This window comes from Oreochromis niloticus, linkage group LG5, assembly GCF_001858045.2.
Source record: "Oreochromis niloticus isolate F11D_XX linkage group LG5, O_niloticus_UMD_NMBU, whole genome shotgun sequence".
Classification (NCBI taxonomy): Eukaryota; Metazoa; Chordata; class Actinopteri; order Cichliformes; family Cichlidae; genus Oreochromis; species Oreochromis niloticus.
This window is the reverse complement of record NC_031970.2, coordinates 21,468,623-21,487,016: the sequence shown is the minus strand read 5'-3', so window position 1 is coordinate 21,487,016 and position 18,394 is coordinate 21,468,623. Positions and strand designations below refer to the sequence as shown.

Here is an 18,394-nt window from a genome sequence, read left to right as displayed (position 1 = left end):
TACAGCGCTGCAAAGAGTGCCTTTCTATTTCACATAGTAGTTATTACAGAATTCGTTCAACTTTAATTCAACAAGTCAGCAACTGTTACAAAATTTTAAATAAACGCTTTAAAGTGATTAAAAAATCGACTTTTCGCTGTTTTAATTAATCTTTTCCACGGCTTGATCCCCCCTGGGAGAAAATCGCCTGCTGCTTGCCGTCTGCTTCACAGCAATCGCGGGGACGCGCGTCTCGCAACCAAAATCACCCAGAGCGAGGTTGGTGCACGTCCACGCAAAACAGATCGAGGACGCAGCAGCCAAAGCTAAGCGGTTAGCAGGGCCACTGGGCCCAGGTCGTTCATTTTGTTCAGGCGGACCTCCGACCGGCAGGGATTAGAAACGTGCGAGATCATATGTGTGTGGAGGGGGAAAGAGTAGCGCAAGATGGTTCGGGAAACCAGACACCTCTGGGTGGGAAATTTACCCGAACACGTTCGAGAGGAGAAAATCGTGGAGCATTTTAAACGGTAGGTTACGTGTTTTCCAAACAGCGCGCGCTAGCTGTCTCACTAACATTACGACGGATAGACGGCTGCTATCAATGCTAACACAGCTAATGTTAGCATTTCAAGTTTTACTAGTATTGGTATTTCTCGTGTCCTGGATGTGCATTATTGGTAGCGTGGTGATGGAAATTGAAGTCAAATATGTGAAGCAGAGCAGCTCGGGCGTCAAGACGAGCGATTTATAACATTTCTCGAACTTTTGTGAACGCCAAGGAGCAATTAGCTGGATTCGCTAGCCACCAAGCTTCCACCCAACCAACCATTTTGTGGGAAGTCGAGACGTTTTCACGATGTGTACAAGCCTATCGGCAGCTATCGTTAACCACATAGTACCATTAAATGCATTCGGTTAGTTTAGCCATTGGAAAAACCTCACACTCTGTTGTTTATCTGGTCGTCGGAGTATTATATACCGATCGCTAAGCGAAGGAAATTTACGATCAGTGACGAGAGCTGCCTCACGCCCGCTCTCATAAGTGCAGCCGCTTAAACTAAGCTAAGTTAGTCGGTGTTGTTGGGGTTAATTTGTGAAATTGTAAACTGCAAACCAAGTTTTGCTGCCCTTTGGCGCTTAAATGTAAAACAAACCAACGCCACAAACTGCCTTCCGGGGGTCATATAAGTCATTTGCAGGTTTCTAGCTAACACTAGGTGTCTAATCTCTTGCTACGCGGCGTAAACACTACTTGAATAAATAGTTGGAAAACAAACATCCCTGCTAATGGGATTTATTGTTGCACGCCCCTGGTAGTGGTCTGCTGTTTGAGCATACTGCGTTTTTACATATCCTACGTCCTATAGAAACGTCATCAATACTTTACTGCTTAGAGCTTCCTCTTTACCCAAGTATTCCCAAATGTGATCATCCAGTATAATCGGTTGTTAGCACTCTAAGTTCGAGGAGTTCACCTCTGATTTGTGGCCTTTGGGTTGTTATCATAATGTCCTGCCTTCAAAGTCAATGCCATTTGCCAGCTTGCTGATTAAAAACTGGCACATTCTCTATTCTTGGCTGGTGTATATGTAATTTCCTCTTTGTCTCCATTTCAGGTATGGCCGTGTGGAGAGTGTTAAAGTTCTGCGAAAACGCGGTTCAGAGGGGGGTGTTGCAGCCTTTGTGGATTTTGTGGATATCAAAAGTGCACAGAAGGCTCACAATGCTGTCAACAAGATGGGAGATAGAGACCTTCGGACTGACTACAATGAACCCGGGTCAGTCCCAAGTGCTGTTCGGGGCCTGGAAGACAGCTCTCCCTCGAGCAGTCGAGATGTTACAGGATTCTCTAGGGGAACGGTTGGTCCAGTGTTTGGGCCACCTGTGTCCCTTCACTCCAGAGAGGGACGTTATGAACGGAGAATAGATGGGTAAGTGGACACGGCGTCCCCTTCGAATCCAGGGAAATCTAGGTATCACACAGGTGTTAAACCTAAACACATAGTGGGGGGTATCCGTAAGGGATTGATGCCTCAAGGGGTTACACAAAGGTAATCTAGGGATCGTTCCACTTTTCATCCTATTTGACTCGCCTTGCCCATTGGATCTAAGTAAATTAACTACACATTATCATTTGGTAAGGTAACTATATATTGAGAGTTTGACATCTGATGTGGATATTACATCTGTGTGGAATATCCTGGTGAGTTGTGGATTTATTACATTTGTGGGAGTCTACCTTGGGGAGCTTGCGGATATTTTTTATAATCAACATGGAATCTATCTTTAATTAAAAAAAAATATCTGGAATCACTTGAAGCTGGAAGTACATCACTGTTATGGATACACGTTTTTTGGAAGAATCTATACAGGTATACACTCACTTGAAGAAATCTTCCATCGTGGGATATCACTTTTTTCCTCAAGGCAACAACTAATTGTTGGACTGTTCATTACTTTTTCTTTTCTTTTTCTTTTTCTTTTTTTTGCGCTTTGCACTTGTGGATACAGCCTGTTCTGGATTTAACTTTTGGCCGAGTGGATGGAAGAAACCTTACAGTCATTACACATAACAAGAAAGACTGGTGTAGTTCCAAGGTATCACTGTCATGTTAGGATGAGATTAACTTAATCAAAAACAGGTTTTGTCCCACATATGGACCCTGCACCAAGAAGATTTCACAAGAACACAGAGGATCCAACCACCTGGCCATCAACAAAGTTTGTGGAGCTATTCTTGCTTTTGCCATGAAGACATGAAGAGTGGATAGTTGGGATGTAACCCCCTGGATGTACGCAATATGATACCCTGTGCTGGATGTACTGATGTGGATAGGTGTAGCTGCCATTCATTTGGATTACTCAAGTATGGATGTAGCAGTTTGAGACCTCAATCAGGAAAAAGCACTCTGAGTATCTTAGAGGAAGCTGAAGACATTTTTTAAGTAACTTGACACTAAACAAAGATAACATCCACTGATTATGGAGTTGTATCCTGCCCACCAGTCCAGGAGGATTTTATTTACTCTGATACGTGTCTGGAGTCTACTAACCTGCGTGATGTGAAATAACTTAACATTAACCCATGGAATATTTTTTCCCCTTGCCAGTATAAAACTTAAAAAAAAATTACTGCAAAACGAGACCGATCCCATTGGATGTATTTTTTCTCTCAGGCTCCAACTTACTGAGTAGTCAACCTGGAATGTGCCGATTACCCTGAAGCTCATCATCTTTTTAAAAAAAATTTTTTATTCCATATTTATTTATTGAGGTTTTATGTTCCTATGATTTTTTTTTTTCTACATGTTGCAAAACTCATAAAGGTCCATTTCTGTGTATTTTTTTTTCTTCCTTTTTTCCATCCAGTGAAGACAATTAAATAAGCCTAACTGTGGATTATACGTCAACAATCTACTGGCCTGGTCCTCAGTACATGAACATAACATACAATACGAGAATACGTGAAGCGTTTTTGCCTAGGTCTCTCACATTCTGACCACCTAGATTTTATTTGGATTAGTTTCGGTAACTTCTTTTCTAAAAGGTTGGTATTTCTCTGCCCTCTGCATACTTTATTTCCTAATCTTCCTTCGTGCTTTGTTTAATCATAGTTTTGCACTGCTTTTAGGGAAAGCCATTACTTAAAAGCTACAAAAAAAGTAAATTTTATGAAATGTATGCATTTGCTTCCTTTTTTTTTTTTTTAGTTTTTATAAAGTATTATTTACAGTTCATGCACTGATCCAAACCCTGCATGGCATTTTAAATCTCCATACCACATAGATCATTAGAACAAATGTCCACTTGAATACTTGGGAGAAATGTTTTATGTAGATTTTTATTTTCTCCCCATATTCATAATAATTCATGAACAGTCAACCTCAGAAATCAGCTCCCCTGAACACCTCTGGTGACCATAGACCTCAGTGTTGATTGCTGTGCCAGTAAAAACAATTGGAGACTAAGAGCAACATAGCTCAAATCTGAAATAAAGTTCTTCTGAAAGGTTTTGGGAAGCTTCTTTTCCTGTGACTGTTTGTGAATTTACATCATAGATGTATAGATTACTAGATTTGTTCTGGCTTAGATTTGGAGAAGTGTGACAAATGTCATCTGTTTGTTTTTTTTGTTTTGAGTTTTTACAGACAGTGCCAGTATTTGGGCCATTTATTGCTGTAGTGAATTTTTAAGTGAAAATGCTGATTTTCCTTTTTTTGGTAAGAGTCTCATTAATAGTTTTTATTTTCATGTCTGTCCTGTTCTTAATTTACAGTAGCTCAGAAAGCCGTGAACGTGCGTATGATCACAGCCCATATGGACACCATGACCGCAGTGGTACTTTTGACAGACAGCGTCACTACAACGCCGATTATTACCGCGAGCGCTCTGTGTTTACTGCTGCTGGCCCAGGCAGCAGTTCTGTTGGGGGAAGCTTTGAGGCGTCAGACCCACACTTTGACTCTAGAATCCGAGACCCTTTTACTCTTACTAACTCTTCACGACGTGACCTGTACCGAGATGACAGAGGACGGCGTGTCGATCGGACTTACCATCACCGTCGGAGTCGATCGTCTCACTCCTCACAGTCAAGGCATCCCTCCCCTCAGCGGACCACGGGGCAACCCCCCAAAACTCCTCATTCCCCTAAAAAAGCCCCTTTGTCCCCTGGGAGAGGTCCGAGGTCTCGATCTCACAGCAGATCTTCAAGCTCTGATTCAGTCAGCAGCACAAGCAGCACAGGCAGTGGCAGGTGGGAATTTTTTTCTTTTTTAATCTACAAATGATGGATGAATATTTGTCCATGGACGAAGCATTGGGATTATTGCTGGACAATTTGTAAATAGTCTGTTTACTCAGACTTGTGTAAACAGAAGTTTCTAATTGTTTTCCCCTTTCATTGACAGTGATTCAAACAGCAGCTCAAGTGATGGATCGCAGGCTCGTTCTGTTCAGTCATCAGCTACACATGCACCACCTCAGTCCTCTATGGCGCTTGACTCTGAAGAGCCCCGTAGGAGCTTTGGGATTAAAGTGCAAAATCTACCAGTACGCTCAACAGGTGAGTTTTTAATGTTCGTCTACCTCTCAGTGGACCAAGTTAAGTCTTTTCTCTGCTGAATAACCTTGCCATATCCTTGAATTTGTTTTTGCTTCAATGGCATTAGAAAGTACATTTCCTACAGGCAACATGATCTGAAACATGAATCTCATCAAATTTGCAGGTAGTTAAATGTAGCCTTGTTTAAAAACTTTATTTTGGGCTCCTGTAAAAGTGAGTTTCTGATGGTAAAGAGTGGTTGTTTAATGGAATAAAGTTACTGTTTGCTGCAGGGCATTGTATAGATTTGTGGTGACAGAGATTGATCACTTTATTAGTTATTGTTTCTGAAAGCTGAAGCCACACATACAGATGTTTTATAATTTTATTTTTAATTACACATTTAACATGCTCGTGGCACGTAAACCAAACTAAGCTGTGAAATAAAAATAATTTAAACTAAAATGAAAGTCTCTTCATATCAACAGATTAAAGTGGGAGTCATTTCTTCTTTAAGTCGTTGGGAATTCTGTTGTTTTTAGTAGTGCAGTAGTAATTCTGTTTTCCAATGCAGACACAAGTTTGAAAGATGGACTTTTCCATGAATTCAAGAAACATGGGAAAGTGACTTCAGTACAGATCCATGGAACATCAGAAGACCGCTATGGGTTGGTATTCTTCAGACAACAAGAGGATCAAGAAAAAGCCCTTAGTGTCTCTAAAGGAAAGCTGTTTTTCGGCATGCTTATTGAAGTCACTGCCTGGAATGGACCAGGTAGGTTGCAACAAAAGTCACAGAAATTTGTATTTTTTCTGATAAATATGGCAGGTTTGCAGACACATTAATACCCTCCGCAGGCTTGAACCAAAATTCAAATAGCATGTGAGTAATATTAATGATAAATCCATTTCTTCCTCCAGAAACAGAAAGTGAAAATGAGTTCAGGCCTTTGGATGGGCGAATAGATGAATTCCATCCAAAGGCCACAAGGACACTGTTTATAGGGAACCTGGAGAAGACCACCAGTTACCAACAGCTTCTTGACATTTTCCAGCGCTTTGGTGAAATTGTGGTAAGCATCCTTCTGACTTTGAATTACACAAGTAAGTTTGTATATTTTACGTTTAACATTTTGTATTTGCTCTCTTTTTGTCTCAAGGACATTGACATCAAGAAAGTAAACGGAGTTCCCCAGTATGCCTTTGTCCAGTATTCTGATATTGCCAGTGTTTGCAAGGCTATAAAGAAGATGGATGGAGAGTATCTGGGAGCCAACAGACTAAAGGTAGTGTTTGTACACTAAGCAATCTTACCATTTCTCATCTGTGTATGTGTATATTTTCAAAATTATAGATTAGTGTGTTTATAATATCTATATAATATCTATATCCTTGCAGCTCGGTTTTGGAAAGAGTATGCCTACAACATGTGTTTGGCTTGATGGGTTATCAGCCAATATTACAGAGCAATACCTCACGCGGCATTTCTGTCGCTACGGACATGTAGTTAAGGTAAGGTGATGTTTTTCTCTTCCTTAAGATTTGATACTTTTGATTTTAGTACTCCCATAAATCTGATTTTCATTTTTTCTTTTTTGTAGGTGGTGTTTGATAGATTGAAGGGGATGGCCCTCATCTTGTACAACAACACCGACTTTGCTCAGACAGCTGTAAGAGAGACCAAAGGTTGGAAGATTGGTGGCAATAAAATAAAGGTAAAAATCAAGTGAAGGTGAAATGAAAATTACTGGTTTAACTAATAAAATGTAATCCTAATGTTTTTTGCCCCCCTTTTTTTTTAAAATCTTTTTGTGTTTTATTCACTTATGATAGGTGGATTTTGCAAGTCAAGAGAGTCAGATGGCTTTCTACAGATCCATGCAGGCATCCGGTCAAGACATTAGAGACTTCTATGAAATCCCTCCTGAACGACGGTAAACGACCAGTATTGCTATCTGAATACAGTTGTTGTTTCTGTTTAATGACTTTATTTGCCTTTTTTTTTTTTTTTTTAATTAAGCAGATAGAAAATGTTTGCTGCTAGTGAAAGTGGTGATATTTTGAATCTCTCTTCCATTGGTGACAATATTTCAATTGCAAATGAATTATTTAGGTTAGCAAAATTCATTACTTTACACTTTGTGTTCTCTCCTTAACTCTACAGAGAGGATCGCAGAGCTCCGTATCATGAATTTGCAGCAGAAAGGGCTTACTATGAGAATATACGAACCCCTGGCCTCTATACAGAGGACACTCGAAGAGAGTATGCTGCCCGCAGCAGAGACCGGTTTCCTGAACTTGAACATTATCAAGGGGATCATTTTGACCCACGCTATCATGAAGACCCAAGAGACTACAGGGATTACAGAGACCCCTTTGAGCAAGACATCCGGAAGTACACATATATTCAAAGGGAACGAGAAAGGGAGCGAGAGCGTTTTGAAGCTGATCGCAGCAGGTGGAGCCCTTCCCATCCAAGGCGACCTATTAGTCCAACAGTATCACCTTCAGCATCTGAGCGGGTTCCTAGAGACTCAGAACGACGAGTTTACAGCCAATCCTCTGAACGAAGTGACAGCGTGAGTTCAGTGTCACCACCACATTTTGATAAATCTGAAAAGACCCTGCTAGAACATCCCTCCAAGAGCGAGAAGAGCAGTCAGTCAGATCGTTTATCTGGAACTGAGAAAACCAAACGTGCAAAACGGAAAGAGAAAGGCGACAAAGCTGAAAAGATCAAATCAAGAAAACCAAAGGGGCAATCCCCATCAAACCCATTACCTGAAACAGAGCCTGAGACTGGTTTCGATGGAGGGTCTGGAAGAGGAAGAGGATCAGACCAGGATGTCCATGAAAAACAGAAATGTAAAGGGGATGGTGAACTTCTTACTAGTACTCTGTTAGTAAAAAGTGAACGATCTGACATGAGTAAAAGTGATGGTTCAGACTTGGATGGAAGGAATCGACTCAAGAAACATGTTAAGTCTGAAACTGATGGAAAAGATTCTGCAGTAGATTTGGATCGCCGTGCTGCAAGAAAAAGGCGGTTTGGTGACTCTGGAGCAGGAAGGACTGCTCGTCAGAAGAGAAGCAGGCATGAGGAGGAGGATGGTAATCAGTCTTCTGACTTTGGTGCAAGTACAACATATTTGAAAGAACTGGATACAGACAAACACAAAGATTCCCAGAGGAAAGATTCAAGACCCAAAGCTGAAAAAAGTGGAACTCCAAAAGATGGTCAAGAGGATCTTAAAGTACCAAGAGAGAAATCAGAGGGATCTTTGGACCCACTGGAGTCCAGACAACATCTAGGGCACCCTTCCTCCAGACGATTTTCACAAGAGGGTATTGCAGACCAAAACAGTACAAGAGAACCAGACCACCATGCTTCTGTAAAAATTGGTCAAAATTCTGAAATTAACAAAAGTGCCAAGAATAAAGAAGACCACATTGACATTGATACCTCTCAAAGTTATCGCAAACAGATGGAGCTAAACAGGCGTTTGCATCAGCAGCAACAGCAGCGCGAGTCTGAGAAAACTGACAAACCAGCTAGTCCCCAAGGAACTGAAACAGAGGACTTGGAGCATCGGAGCCTCGTGCATGAAGTTGGTAAACCCCCTGAGGATGTCACAGATAATTTTCCGTCCCACAAATTAAAGAAACCAGACCAGATTGTCTCTGAGTTAGGGACAAAGAGAGAGCGTGTTTACAGGAGCTTTAAACAAAAAAGTGAAGATCTTGACTGGAACACCAGCTCCCCTCCAGGACATTTCTCAAATCCTCCAGATGAGGACTTTGCGGATCCTCCTCAGAAAGAGTTGAGCCGAAATGATGAAAAATCTCACTCAGATCTGGAGCTATTAGTCAAAAGGACACATAACACACACGTTAACAAGACAGGTACTCCTTTACTCAGTGTGGAAGACGAGAAGCAAAAGAGATGGGAGAGCAGAGTTAAACAAGGCTTGTTACCTGACCTGAACTTTTCTCGAAATACAAATAAAAACATTCACAATCGCAAACGTTTGGAATACGCTATTTGTCCTGAATTGGAGCCTGGGGAAGTACGATCCGACTCCGAAGAGGACAGAGAGCCCAAACCCCACTCTCCTGTGCCCTCCACATCTATGCCTTTTTCTGAAAGACCAAGAGCTGACAGATTTCCAGACCCTAAACAAGCACAGCTTGAGAAGAATAAATTCTACTCCTTTGCACTTGACCAGACTATCACACCTGACACAAAGGCTCTGCTTGAGCGTGCAAAATCTCTGTCATCTTCCAGAGAAGATAACTGGTCATTTTTAGACTACGATCCTCACTTTGTAAACTTGCGCAACAGAAAAGACACTGAAAAGGTGGAACCAGCACCAAGACCAACACCTTCCTGGTATATGAAAAAGAAAAAGAGTCGAATTGGATCAGAAGATAAACTTGATGACAGGAAAGAGGAACCTAAGCCAGAGGAACAAGAACGCAGGGAGCTATTTGCCTCCCGATTCCTTCACAGTGCTGTCTTTGAGCTGGACTCGAGACGACTTCAGCACCTGGAACGCAAGCATGAGGAACCTGAGCAAAACAGTCAGCGAGCAGCAGGAGATGGTGAACTTGACTCAGGACCTGTTGTCCTTTTCCATAGTCGTTTTTTGGAACTAACACGACTACAGCAACAGAAAAATAAAACTCAGCAGCTGCAGGAGGCAAAAGAAGACACTATACCCACAAATGAAAACAAAGTAGAAAAAGCTCCTGTTCAAGAGCAACAACCTCTGCAGTCACCTGAAACAACAGAAACTACCACAGAGGCAGAAATTAAACCAATCAGCCCTGCTGAAAATGTAGTTCCTGAACCCAAACTCGAACCAACTTCTGTCACTCAAACTGTGATCAAAGACGTTCCTCCATCTGATGACATATGTGTTTTGCTAAACCCACCCCATGATCCATGTCTTCCTGTGTCTGTCAAAAAGGAACAAGAAACGGATCAGGAACATGTTGTTTCCATGCAGCACCCACCAATTGAGACGTCAGATTCTCTGCCTGTACCCATTACAGCATCTGAACCCAACTATTCATTGAATAGAGATAGACATTCTCCAGCTGAGGCAAAGCTGGATATTGTTATTGAGGATGTAAAACCTCCATTCACAGAACCTTGCCACGAGTCTCACGATGAGCTTGTTAGCAATTCTGAACCAGAGCTGGATCCTGAGGCAACACAACCAGAAGTACCTGTAGCCAGTAGTCCAGTACAGCCTAGTCTTGTTGAGCAGTTGGAAGTATCCAAGAAAGAGACTCCATCCACGTGTAAACTAGGATCAGAAAATGAAGGTGACATAAAATCTCAAGCTGGTAAAGTACAGGTACCAGTTGACAGTGAAAGAAATGATGAACCAGTCTTATCTCAGAAAGAAAATAAAACAAAAGAAATAAAAAATAAGAAGTATAAATCTCTTGCACAAGTTGCTTCTGTTCCTGTAGCGTCTGCACCAGGTATTGAGAAACAAGCAACACGCAAGAGTAAGCGCATTGACAGAGAGAAGCTGAAACGTGGTTCATCCCCGAGAGGTGAGTCGAGGTCCACAGGCAAATCTCCAATCCATGGATCAGATCCCGATACCTCTGAGCACAGCATGCCAGTAAGCAGAGCAAGACGAAGAAACGTTAAATCCGTCTATGCCACCCCATTTGAAGATGATATACCAGTTCGTTCCGGAAAGGATGTTGTGGAGTCGCCACGCTCTGCCCGAAAACGTGGTACAGACAAAGATGCCATACAACAAAATACTGAACCAGATCCACCAGCTCCAACACATGCAAATAAACGTGGCCGCCCTCCCAAGAATCGCAGGCAAGGTGATGATAGTGCAACTGCTAAAGTAGAAAAATCTAAACTGGATGGTAAAGACACGGATTCAAATGAATCAGAAAGTGGTGAACGTATTCCAAGAATGTCAAAAGGGAGAACGCCACCTTATGACACAAAGGGTTCATCAAATCAGATGCCCACATCCCTAGGATCTGGATCAACAAGGAAGGGGGACAAAACTGAGGCAGCTGATGATAATGGTCAGGAAAATGATTTCACGTATGAAGATACCTCGCCTTTGCAAGAGTCATCAGTTTCAGGTAAAGAAGAGCCATCACTGAAAAGTGATGAAAAGAAAGAGGAGATGGTCAAACAAGGCATAGAATTGGCCAAAGGTAAAGATGTTCTCCATGAGAAGGTACATGATGACAAATCAAATGGAAAAGAGACAGATGCCGCCAACCTGGAAGAGAAAACCATGTCAGAAAAAGAGAAAACTCTTAGAGGAAAAGCAAGGAATTCAAAGTCACCAGTCCTCAAGAACCTCAAAATCAGACTGCATGCAACAGAGGTGAAAGACCTTCTTCAGTTAGGAGAAGAAGAGCCTGGGACTCCAGAAGACTCTTCAAAAAGGCTTAGACATGGTGACCACAGTGAACAGGTTTTAAAGTGCACAAATGCTAACACAGGAGGCTCCAGCAATGAAGAAAATGAAAATACAGCTTCAGACCAAACGGAGCTCCTGGGAACATCAAAAAGTGTAATTTCACAGGAGCTGGAACTGGAGCAAGCTGTGGAGAACATTGCTAAACTAACAGATCCAACCTTTCCAACAGAACCAACACCACCTGTCCCCCATACAGATGTAAAAAGTGACCCAGAGGAAGAAAAACCATCTAATTCTGCCAGTGAGTCAGAACTGATGGCTGCTATTGATTCAATAACCCAGGCACCTCCAGCAAATCTAGATGTAGTCTCAGAACCTGAGATTCAAGACTTGGTTCAGCACATTAAGGAAGATGAAACAAATACATCCTCTGTGCAGGAGGAACCCACTTTCCCAAACACACCCAAAAAGGGCCCCAAGGGAAGACCTAAACGCTCTAAAAGCCAGAAGCAAGAAAGAAAGGATTTGAAAGATGGACATTTGTTACCTGAGGAACCGGCAACCCCATTAGCAGATAGTACAGCTTCTGATGCAAAGGTTGTTTCTGAGACACCTGCTGCTGCAGCAACTACAGCAGTTATTACTCCTGCTACTTGGAAGACAGAACCTGAAGCCTCAGCAGTCAAAGCTACAGATGTAAACACAGAGACAGAGTCATCTTCAGAAGAACACATTCAGCATTTTAAGCCTCTTTGCCCGCTGTCCAAGAGTCCAATATGCACAAAGCCACAGCACTTGCCATCCGAGTGCAACTCCCCTTCTCTGTCACCACACGCTAACAAGCCAAATGTCAGACCCATTCAAACAAGCAGAAATCCTGTTTCTCCACCAGACTGGCGCCACCAGTCTAAAGATACCAGTGCCTCTTCCTTACCGATCATGCCATTACCAACCAAGGAAAACCAGCCTTTACCATCAGAGTCTGAAAACAAGGATATTGATCATGGCACAAGTGACTTGAGACAGATTTTAATCAAACATAAAACTAGTTCACTGACAGGCAGCAGTTCTGTTTCAAGTAATCTGCCAAACCTTCGAGATCAGAACCTATCTGAAAGTAATTCTCAGCTCACAGCCATTGTGTCAAACAAGTCATCACTGTCTGATAGTAAAATATCAGTGCATTCTGCCCCACCTATTGTTAGACCTCCACAAACGACTCCTGAGACAAAGTCTGTGATCTCTGTTATTGCATCCACTGCCACATCTGTTATCAGCCGTGTTTGCAATCCTTCTGAGCCTGAGGACAAGGTGAACATGAACATTGTTGACATGCCTATAGCCAAACCAACTTATAGGCCCAGCAAAGATGATGCTGGGTCATACCCTGGGCTGCCTGCTGGTGATGAAGGAGGAAATGCTACACGCTTCATTATTGAGAGCCCCACTCTTAGCACTGGATCTTGCCCAGGTCTGAGAGTAAATACATCTGAAGGAGTGGTGGTATTGAGCCATTCGGGTCAAAAAACAGAGGGACCCCAGCGAATTAGTGCAAAGATAAGTCAGATCCCATCAGCAACACCAAGTGAGATGGAATCTCAGCAACTGGTATCCATGCCCAAGCAGGATTTGTATTCCCAGTCAGGGCTTCAAAAAGGGCCTTCATCACAGACGGATCATGGGCATCCCAGTAAACATCAGTCAGGATTGTCTTCAATTAAACAAGAAAACACTGGTTTTCAAAATATGGATTACCAATCTGGACCTCAAGGAGTAGTGAAGCGTCTGCCACCAAGCAACCAGCAGGTAATGGGTTACCATCAAGATTACATGCCTTTAAAACATCCAAAGAAAATGGATAGTGCTGATCCTCATGGTACAGATGGAACCAAACCGCCTTGGACCTCTGCCGTAAGCCCTGCAATAAGCCCCCATTTGCCCTCTCCACCTGGAAACCACGTAGGTTTTAGTGATAGAACTCCTTCACATCTCGGTGGGGTCAAGCAGGAACCACGGTCTCCACGTAAGTCAGGCCACCCACACTCTCAATTTGTCTCTTCACCCATTGGTTCCTCATCACCCAAGGGTATTCCAGGTATGTTATCCACTAGCCATCCTGCCATGCAACAGTTTATTGCTGGCGTGCATCATCCCGAGCAGTCTGTTATCATGCCACCTCATAGTGTGCCTGGAGGCTTGGGACGAATGTCTCCACATTGTGTTACTCAGTCAATTCAAGTGGGGCATCTGGTCCAGGGAGATGTCAGAGTCAATACTCCACCTCTTTCTGTGATGAGCTACGGCATACACAATGAGTCGCTCAGCTCCCCTTGGTCTGGTGCCATGCAGCCACGGCCTACCTCACCTCAGGCTGTTGGCAGAGACAAGGTTCTCAAAGTAAACCCAGGTTCTTTGCGGAGTCATGAGGGGGAACAGGAAGAATCAAGACACTTCCACCAGACAGGCAGACCATCTCCTGCACAGCTGAAGCTGGACACTCTGCAGCCCGATCCACGTGGGAGTTTGCGGAATAGTAGCCATTTGGACAAAACATACATAGCACAGAGAGACATGCGTGTTCTTTTGCATCAACAGGGGGATCGTTCAACCGCAGACTCTCATTCTGGACACATTCAGGAGACCTCTCTATCTCCAAGAGCACATGCTTTGTCTAAAGGTGTGTCCGATAAGGATATAACAAAGTCTTTAGAGGCAAAGAGGGCCCACTCTCCACTTCCTAAGGATGGAATGATGGGAATCAGACAATCCGGACAAGCAATGGCATCTCCCCAGAGGGTTCAGCTGATGCCACCTGGACCTAGTGGTTCATTCACAGACTACCCGGGGATGTACTCAAACCCGAGAGGAATCCATTCTCAAATGCCTGAAGCGTCTGCTGTTGGACTTACCCAGCCGCCAATGAATGTCACACCTGCTGCGGTGAGTGCATGATGCTTAAAATGCCATTCAACATAATCAGTATTGACAAATCTGTGTTGGTACAAAAGACGTGCATAACTAGCAGTTGGTTTATACAATAAAAGCACAGGTTAATGACAGCAAGTGCCTCATAATGGCTGTGGATTACATGGAAAACCTGTCATTTAATATAAGAAAGCAGTTTAACATTGTCATGAACTGCAGGTTTCAGAATAATTATGAATTAAAATAATAACTAAAGGAAAGAAAACTGAACCTTAAAAGAAAACATTTTTAAAGTGAAGATTAGTTTCAGGGTTGTACTGTTGTTCTTAATTGTGTTTTCTTGAATTTTTAGGGTGCGGACCACCAGGCAAAAGATGGCAAGATGACACAGCCTGTTAATATGGTGCAGTTACTCACGGTAAGGCGAATCTCCCCACAGGTTAAACAAGGTGGTTGGTCTGAGCAAAAGCTGGCCTCGTCTCATACATTTGTTATTTTTGTTTTTGTCTTTATTTTGTTTTTTGTCTCATTTAAATAGAAATACCCTATTGTGTGGCAAGGGTTGCTTGCACTTAAAAACGACACAGCTGCAGTCCAGCTGCATTTCGTCTGTGGCAACAAAGCTTTGGCTCATCGATCACTGCCCCTACAAGAAGGAGGTGCATTGCTTAGAATTGTCCAGAGGATGAGACTGGAGGCTTCACAACTGGAGAGTGTAGCCAGAAGAATGACAGTACGTGCGATTTTTGCTTTACTTCCCTGTTTTAAGCAAGTTTCTGTCTGCTAATAACATGAACCTTTTGCTCTCCACAGGGAGACACAGACTACTGTCTCCTCCTTGCTCTGCCTTGTGGACGAGATCAAGATGACGTCCTGAACCAGACCCAAGCTCTTAAGGCAGCGTTCATCAATTACTTGCAGACAAAGTTGGCTGCTGGTATTATCAACATCCCCAACCCAGGTTCCAATCAGGTGAGTCATCAATGTTTTAATAATTAATTATCTGTCTGATGTGGCTTATACAACACTTTAAAGGCTGGTTTATGTGTATTAAACACAGAAGGGGTTTCTCAGCTGCATATCAGGCCGTTGGTTTAATCTTCCCTAATTTTTTTTTTTTCCTTTTCCTGGAGTATGCAGCACAGAGAAAACAAACAGGTTGTGATGCTTATAATCTTCTGATCTTCAATACCATTTGATGACTTCATCTTAAACACAGAACTGGTTCTACAGGATGGATGGGATACATTTATTTGGCCAGAGTGCTTGTGGAGTCTTTACCATATAGTAAAGGGTTAAAGCTTCTTTGGAAGTGCATTTGTCTATATGCATAACTTGCATGGGACTTTCACAGGCCCGGAAACATATTTATTGTAGGGATGGTCCTTATCAGACCCACACCGCTCTGAAGTGACTGATCACATGACCTGTGCCATGCTATCTTTACCTGATGTTGTTTGCACAGTACTTTTTTCATTTAGTATCTGAAGGTACAGTAGAAGGTACTACTATTGAATGAAGTACCTTAAGTTGAAGTGCACAGGTTTTCTTCTCATTTTAATAAACCGGCATCTCTAGTACACACTTCACAAGTCTAACACCCGGTAGTTCGTACCAGGTTTTTTGTTTCTTTTATTTTGTTGTTGTTGTCGTTTTTTGTTTGTTTGTTTTTTCACTGGCTGTTTATTTTATTACAGCAACCTTCTGGCAATAATAGTTCATCCTCTAGCCTAGAACTGTTTCTTTTTGGGGTTTTATTGTTTTTTTATTTCATACAAAATTTTGCTGTCATTTAGAACTTTAATGGAAAAAATATCTATTTGACTTATTCTCTAAGAATTTTATCCTGTGGATCTCTTTGTTGTTTGATCAATTATGACAGCGTCTGTAAAACAAGTGTGATTTTCAAAAAATAGATATAGATTTTGAAATTCTAACAAGACTGAGTAATTTTTGTAAATAGATTTAATTTTAAAAAATAAACTTTTGTGGCCCACTTCTCTGCCCACCTGGGGACTGAGTCCCACAATCGCTCTTTGAGACAGAAAATCTATTTGAATTCTTTGTTACTGAATGACATTTTTGAATATTAAAAAGTCATGCCCATCTCAGTATATCCATGTAACTGATATGTGTCTCTGTACTTTCCAGCCCGCCTATGTCCTTCAGATTTTCCCTCCATGCCAGTTTTCAGAGAGCCACTTATCCCAGCTCGCCCCCGACCTTCTCAACAGGATTTCAAGCATCTCGCCACATCTCATGATTGTCATCACCTCTGTGTGAAGTCCACTGCTGGGAGGATGGATCTTCTCGTTGATGAGCCTCAGGAAGCCAGAGGAATATTTTTCCTGTTTTTTTCCTGGACACAGTGGGAATGTGTAGGATAAGTCCTATCAACAAATTTTTGTTTTTTCTTTCCTCATCAGTCTTTTTTTTTTTTTTTTTTTTTTTTTGCTTTTGTTTTTGTTTTTATGTTTTTCCCCCCTCTCTTGTCACTCCTGTCTGGTATATTTGTCCTTCTCAAAAGAACTCAGGGATGGATCAAACCAGAATGAGTCTTACTTGACCATTTCTCTGCTGTATTTCTATTTATTGGAGTTTTATTTTAATATTCGGAGATGCTCTGAAGAAGAAGGAAGAAAAAAAAAAAAAAGGATGGTTGTTGAACGACTCTCTGAGGGGCCTGTTTCTTTCATCTGTCCTCATTGATATTGGTTCAGAAATGAGGATCTTTGAGGTTCCTCAGCAACAGATCAGACATTTCATCATGTAATTTTAAATAATTCTGTACAGACTTCCTCGCCCAGGCCTTTTCTTTAGAGGAAGGAGGATTAACTTGTAAAACTTTGGTGACCCTGTAGAAGACTTTGTTCGTTTAACAGCTCCTTTAACTCCACCAGCTCTGCTCATGTTCTCACACTACTGAAGCAGTTTACCCCTCTGTCACCTGCCTTTGCATTGAACAAGCTACAGTTTGATTTGGGAGTTTTTGAACATGGGACTTTGTAAATATTTTAAATATTTAAAAGGAATTAAAAAAAATGGACCCAACGTGGACAGCTTAACAGAGAGACTGGGACTCTGGGTCGACCAGAACACAGAGTGTGGAAATGTAGATGGACAGATTCTTAATTTTTGGGTGTAAATACTTGTAACAGAAGAAGGTTGGCAAGCTCTTGTGAGTGGAGTCTGCTAATGGCACTTCATATTTTGTAACTCAAATAAACTCCAGAAAACATGGATATCTAAGATGTGTATTTTTTTTCAGTTCAGTTTGGTTGCAGAGTTTCACTTTCTTCTAATACTGAAGAAATCAAGAGTTTGTTTTTTTGGGGTTCATTTGCACTTCATGACATGAAAACAACCTAAAACTTTAGAGGTGCGGACGAGTAAATTTGAAGTTTTAATCACAACTCTGAGACTAAAATTGTGTTTTTTGGCTGCTCATTTTTAACACTTCATTTATCAGTGTTGAGTTGGAAGATGCATTCCTGTTTAGAAACAGGTTGGATATATGAGCTAAATGACACAGAACAAGCTTAGTAAAATGAATATATCACATTGCAGTACAAAAAAGGCTCAGAAAGATGAAAAATGAAAAATTAAATTGAACAATGAGCTCAATTACACAGAAAATACAAAAAAAAAAAAGAGCTCACTAAATGAAAATCTATGCCCCGCAGAAGCTGAAATCTAGAGTAAATGCAAATTTGGGGTATATGAAAAATTAAATAATTTAAGGTTAAGTTGATTTATTCTAAGGTTTGTTTTTCTTTTAAATTAGAATAATTTTTTGGCCTGTATCATTCAGAATTATTGTCTGAAGGCCAAGAAAAATTTGAATTATTGTTTAATCAAATAATTTAATTTGGTTTCACACCATCCCCCATTATCTCTCCCTACTTTTCTAATATTCACTGTTCAATTGAGTGAACAGAGGGGGGATCCCTCAAAATAACAATTGTACAGCAACTTTTTCCACCTGTTAATCTGATTATATGCTGAAAATAACGGAGTTTAAAAAAAAAAA

At 41.6% G+C, this 18,394-nt stretch overlaps 1 protein-coding gene across 2 annotated transcripts; it reads left to right on the top strand.

Annotated features, from left to right (window-relative positions):
- The first annotated feature begins 234 nt into the window (after nucleotides 1-234).
- On the top strand, nucleotides 235-17,608 carry si:ch1073-335m2.2 (msx2-interacting protein). Of its 2 annotated transcripts, none has more exons than XM_019358890.2 (15): nucleotides 235-509; nucleotides 1,599-1,913; nucleotides 4,262-4,735; nucleotides 4,890-5,044; nucleotides 5,598-5,798; nucleotides 5,945-6,096; nucleotides 6,184-6,309; nucleotides 6,422-6,535; nucleotides 6,625-6,738; nucleotides 6,857-6,957; nucleotides 7,188-14,379; nucleotides 14,717-14,782; nucleotides 14,903-15,097; nucleotides 15,178-15,336; nucleotides 16,516-17,608. In XM_019358890.2, exons 1-15 carry the CDS (start codon nucleotides 427-429, stop codon nucleotides 16,645-16,647), a joined length of 9,579 nt encoding a protein of 3,192 aa, XP_019214435.1. In that variant the 5' UTR covers nucleotides 235-426; the 3' UTR covers nucleotides 16,648-17,608. The 2 variants fall into 2 exon arrangements, with proteins under 2 accessions (XP_019214435.1, XP_005469654.1); XM_005469597.4 differs by having other exon boundaries at nucleotides 4,259-4,735.
- Nucleotides 17,609-18,394: the final 786 nt, after the last annotated feature.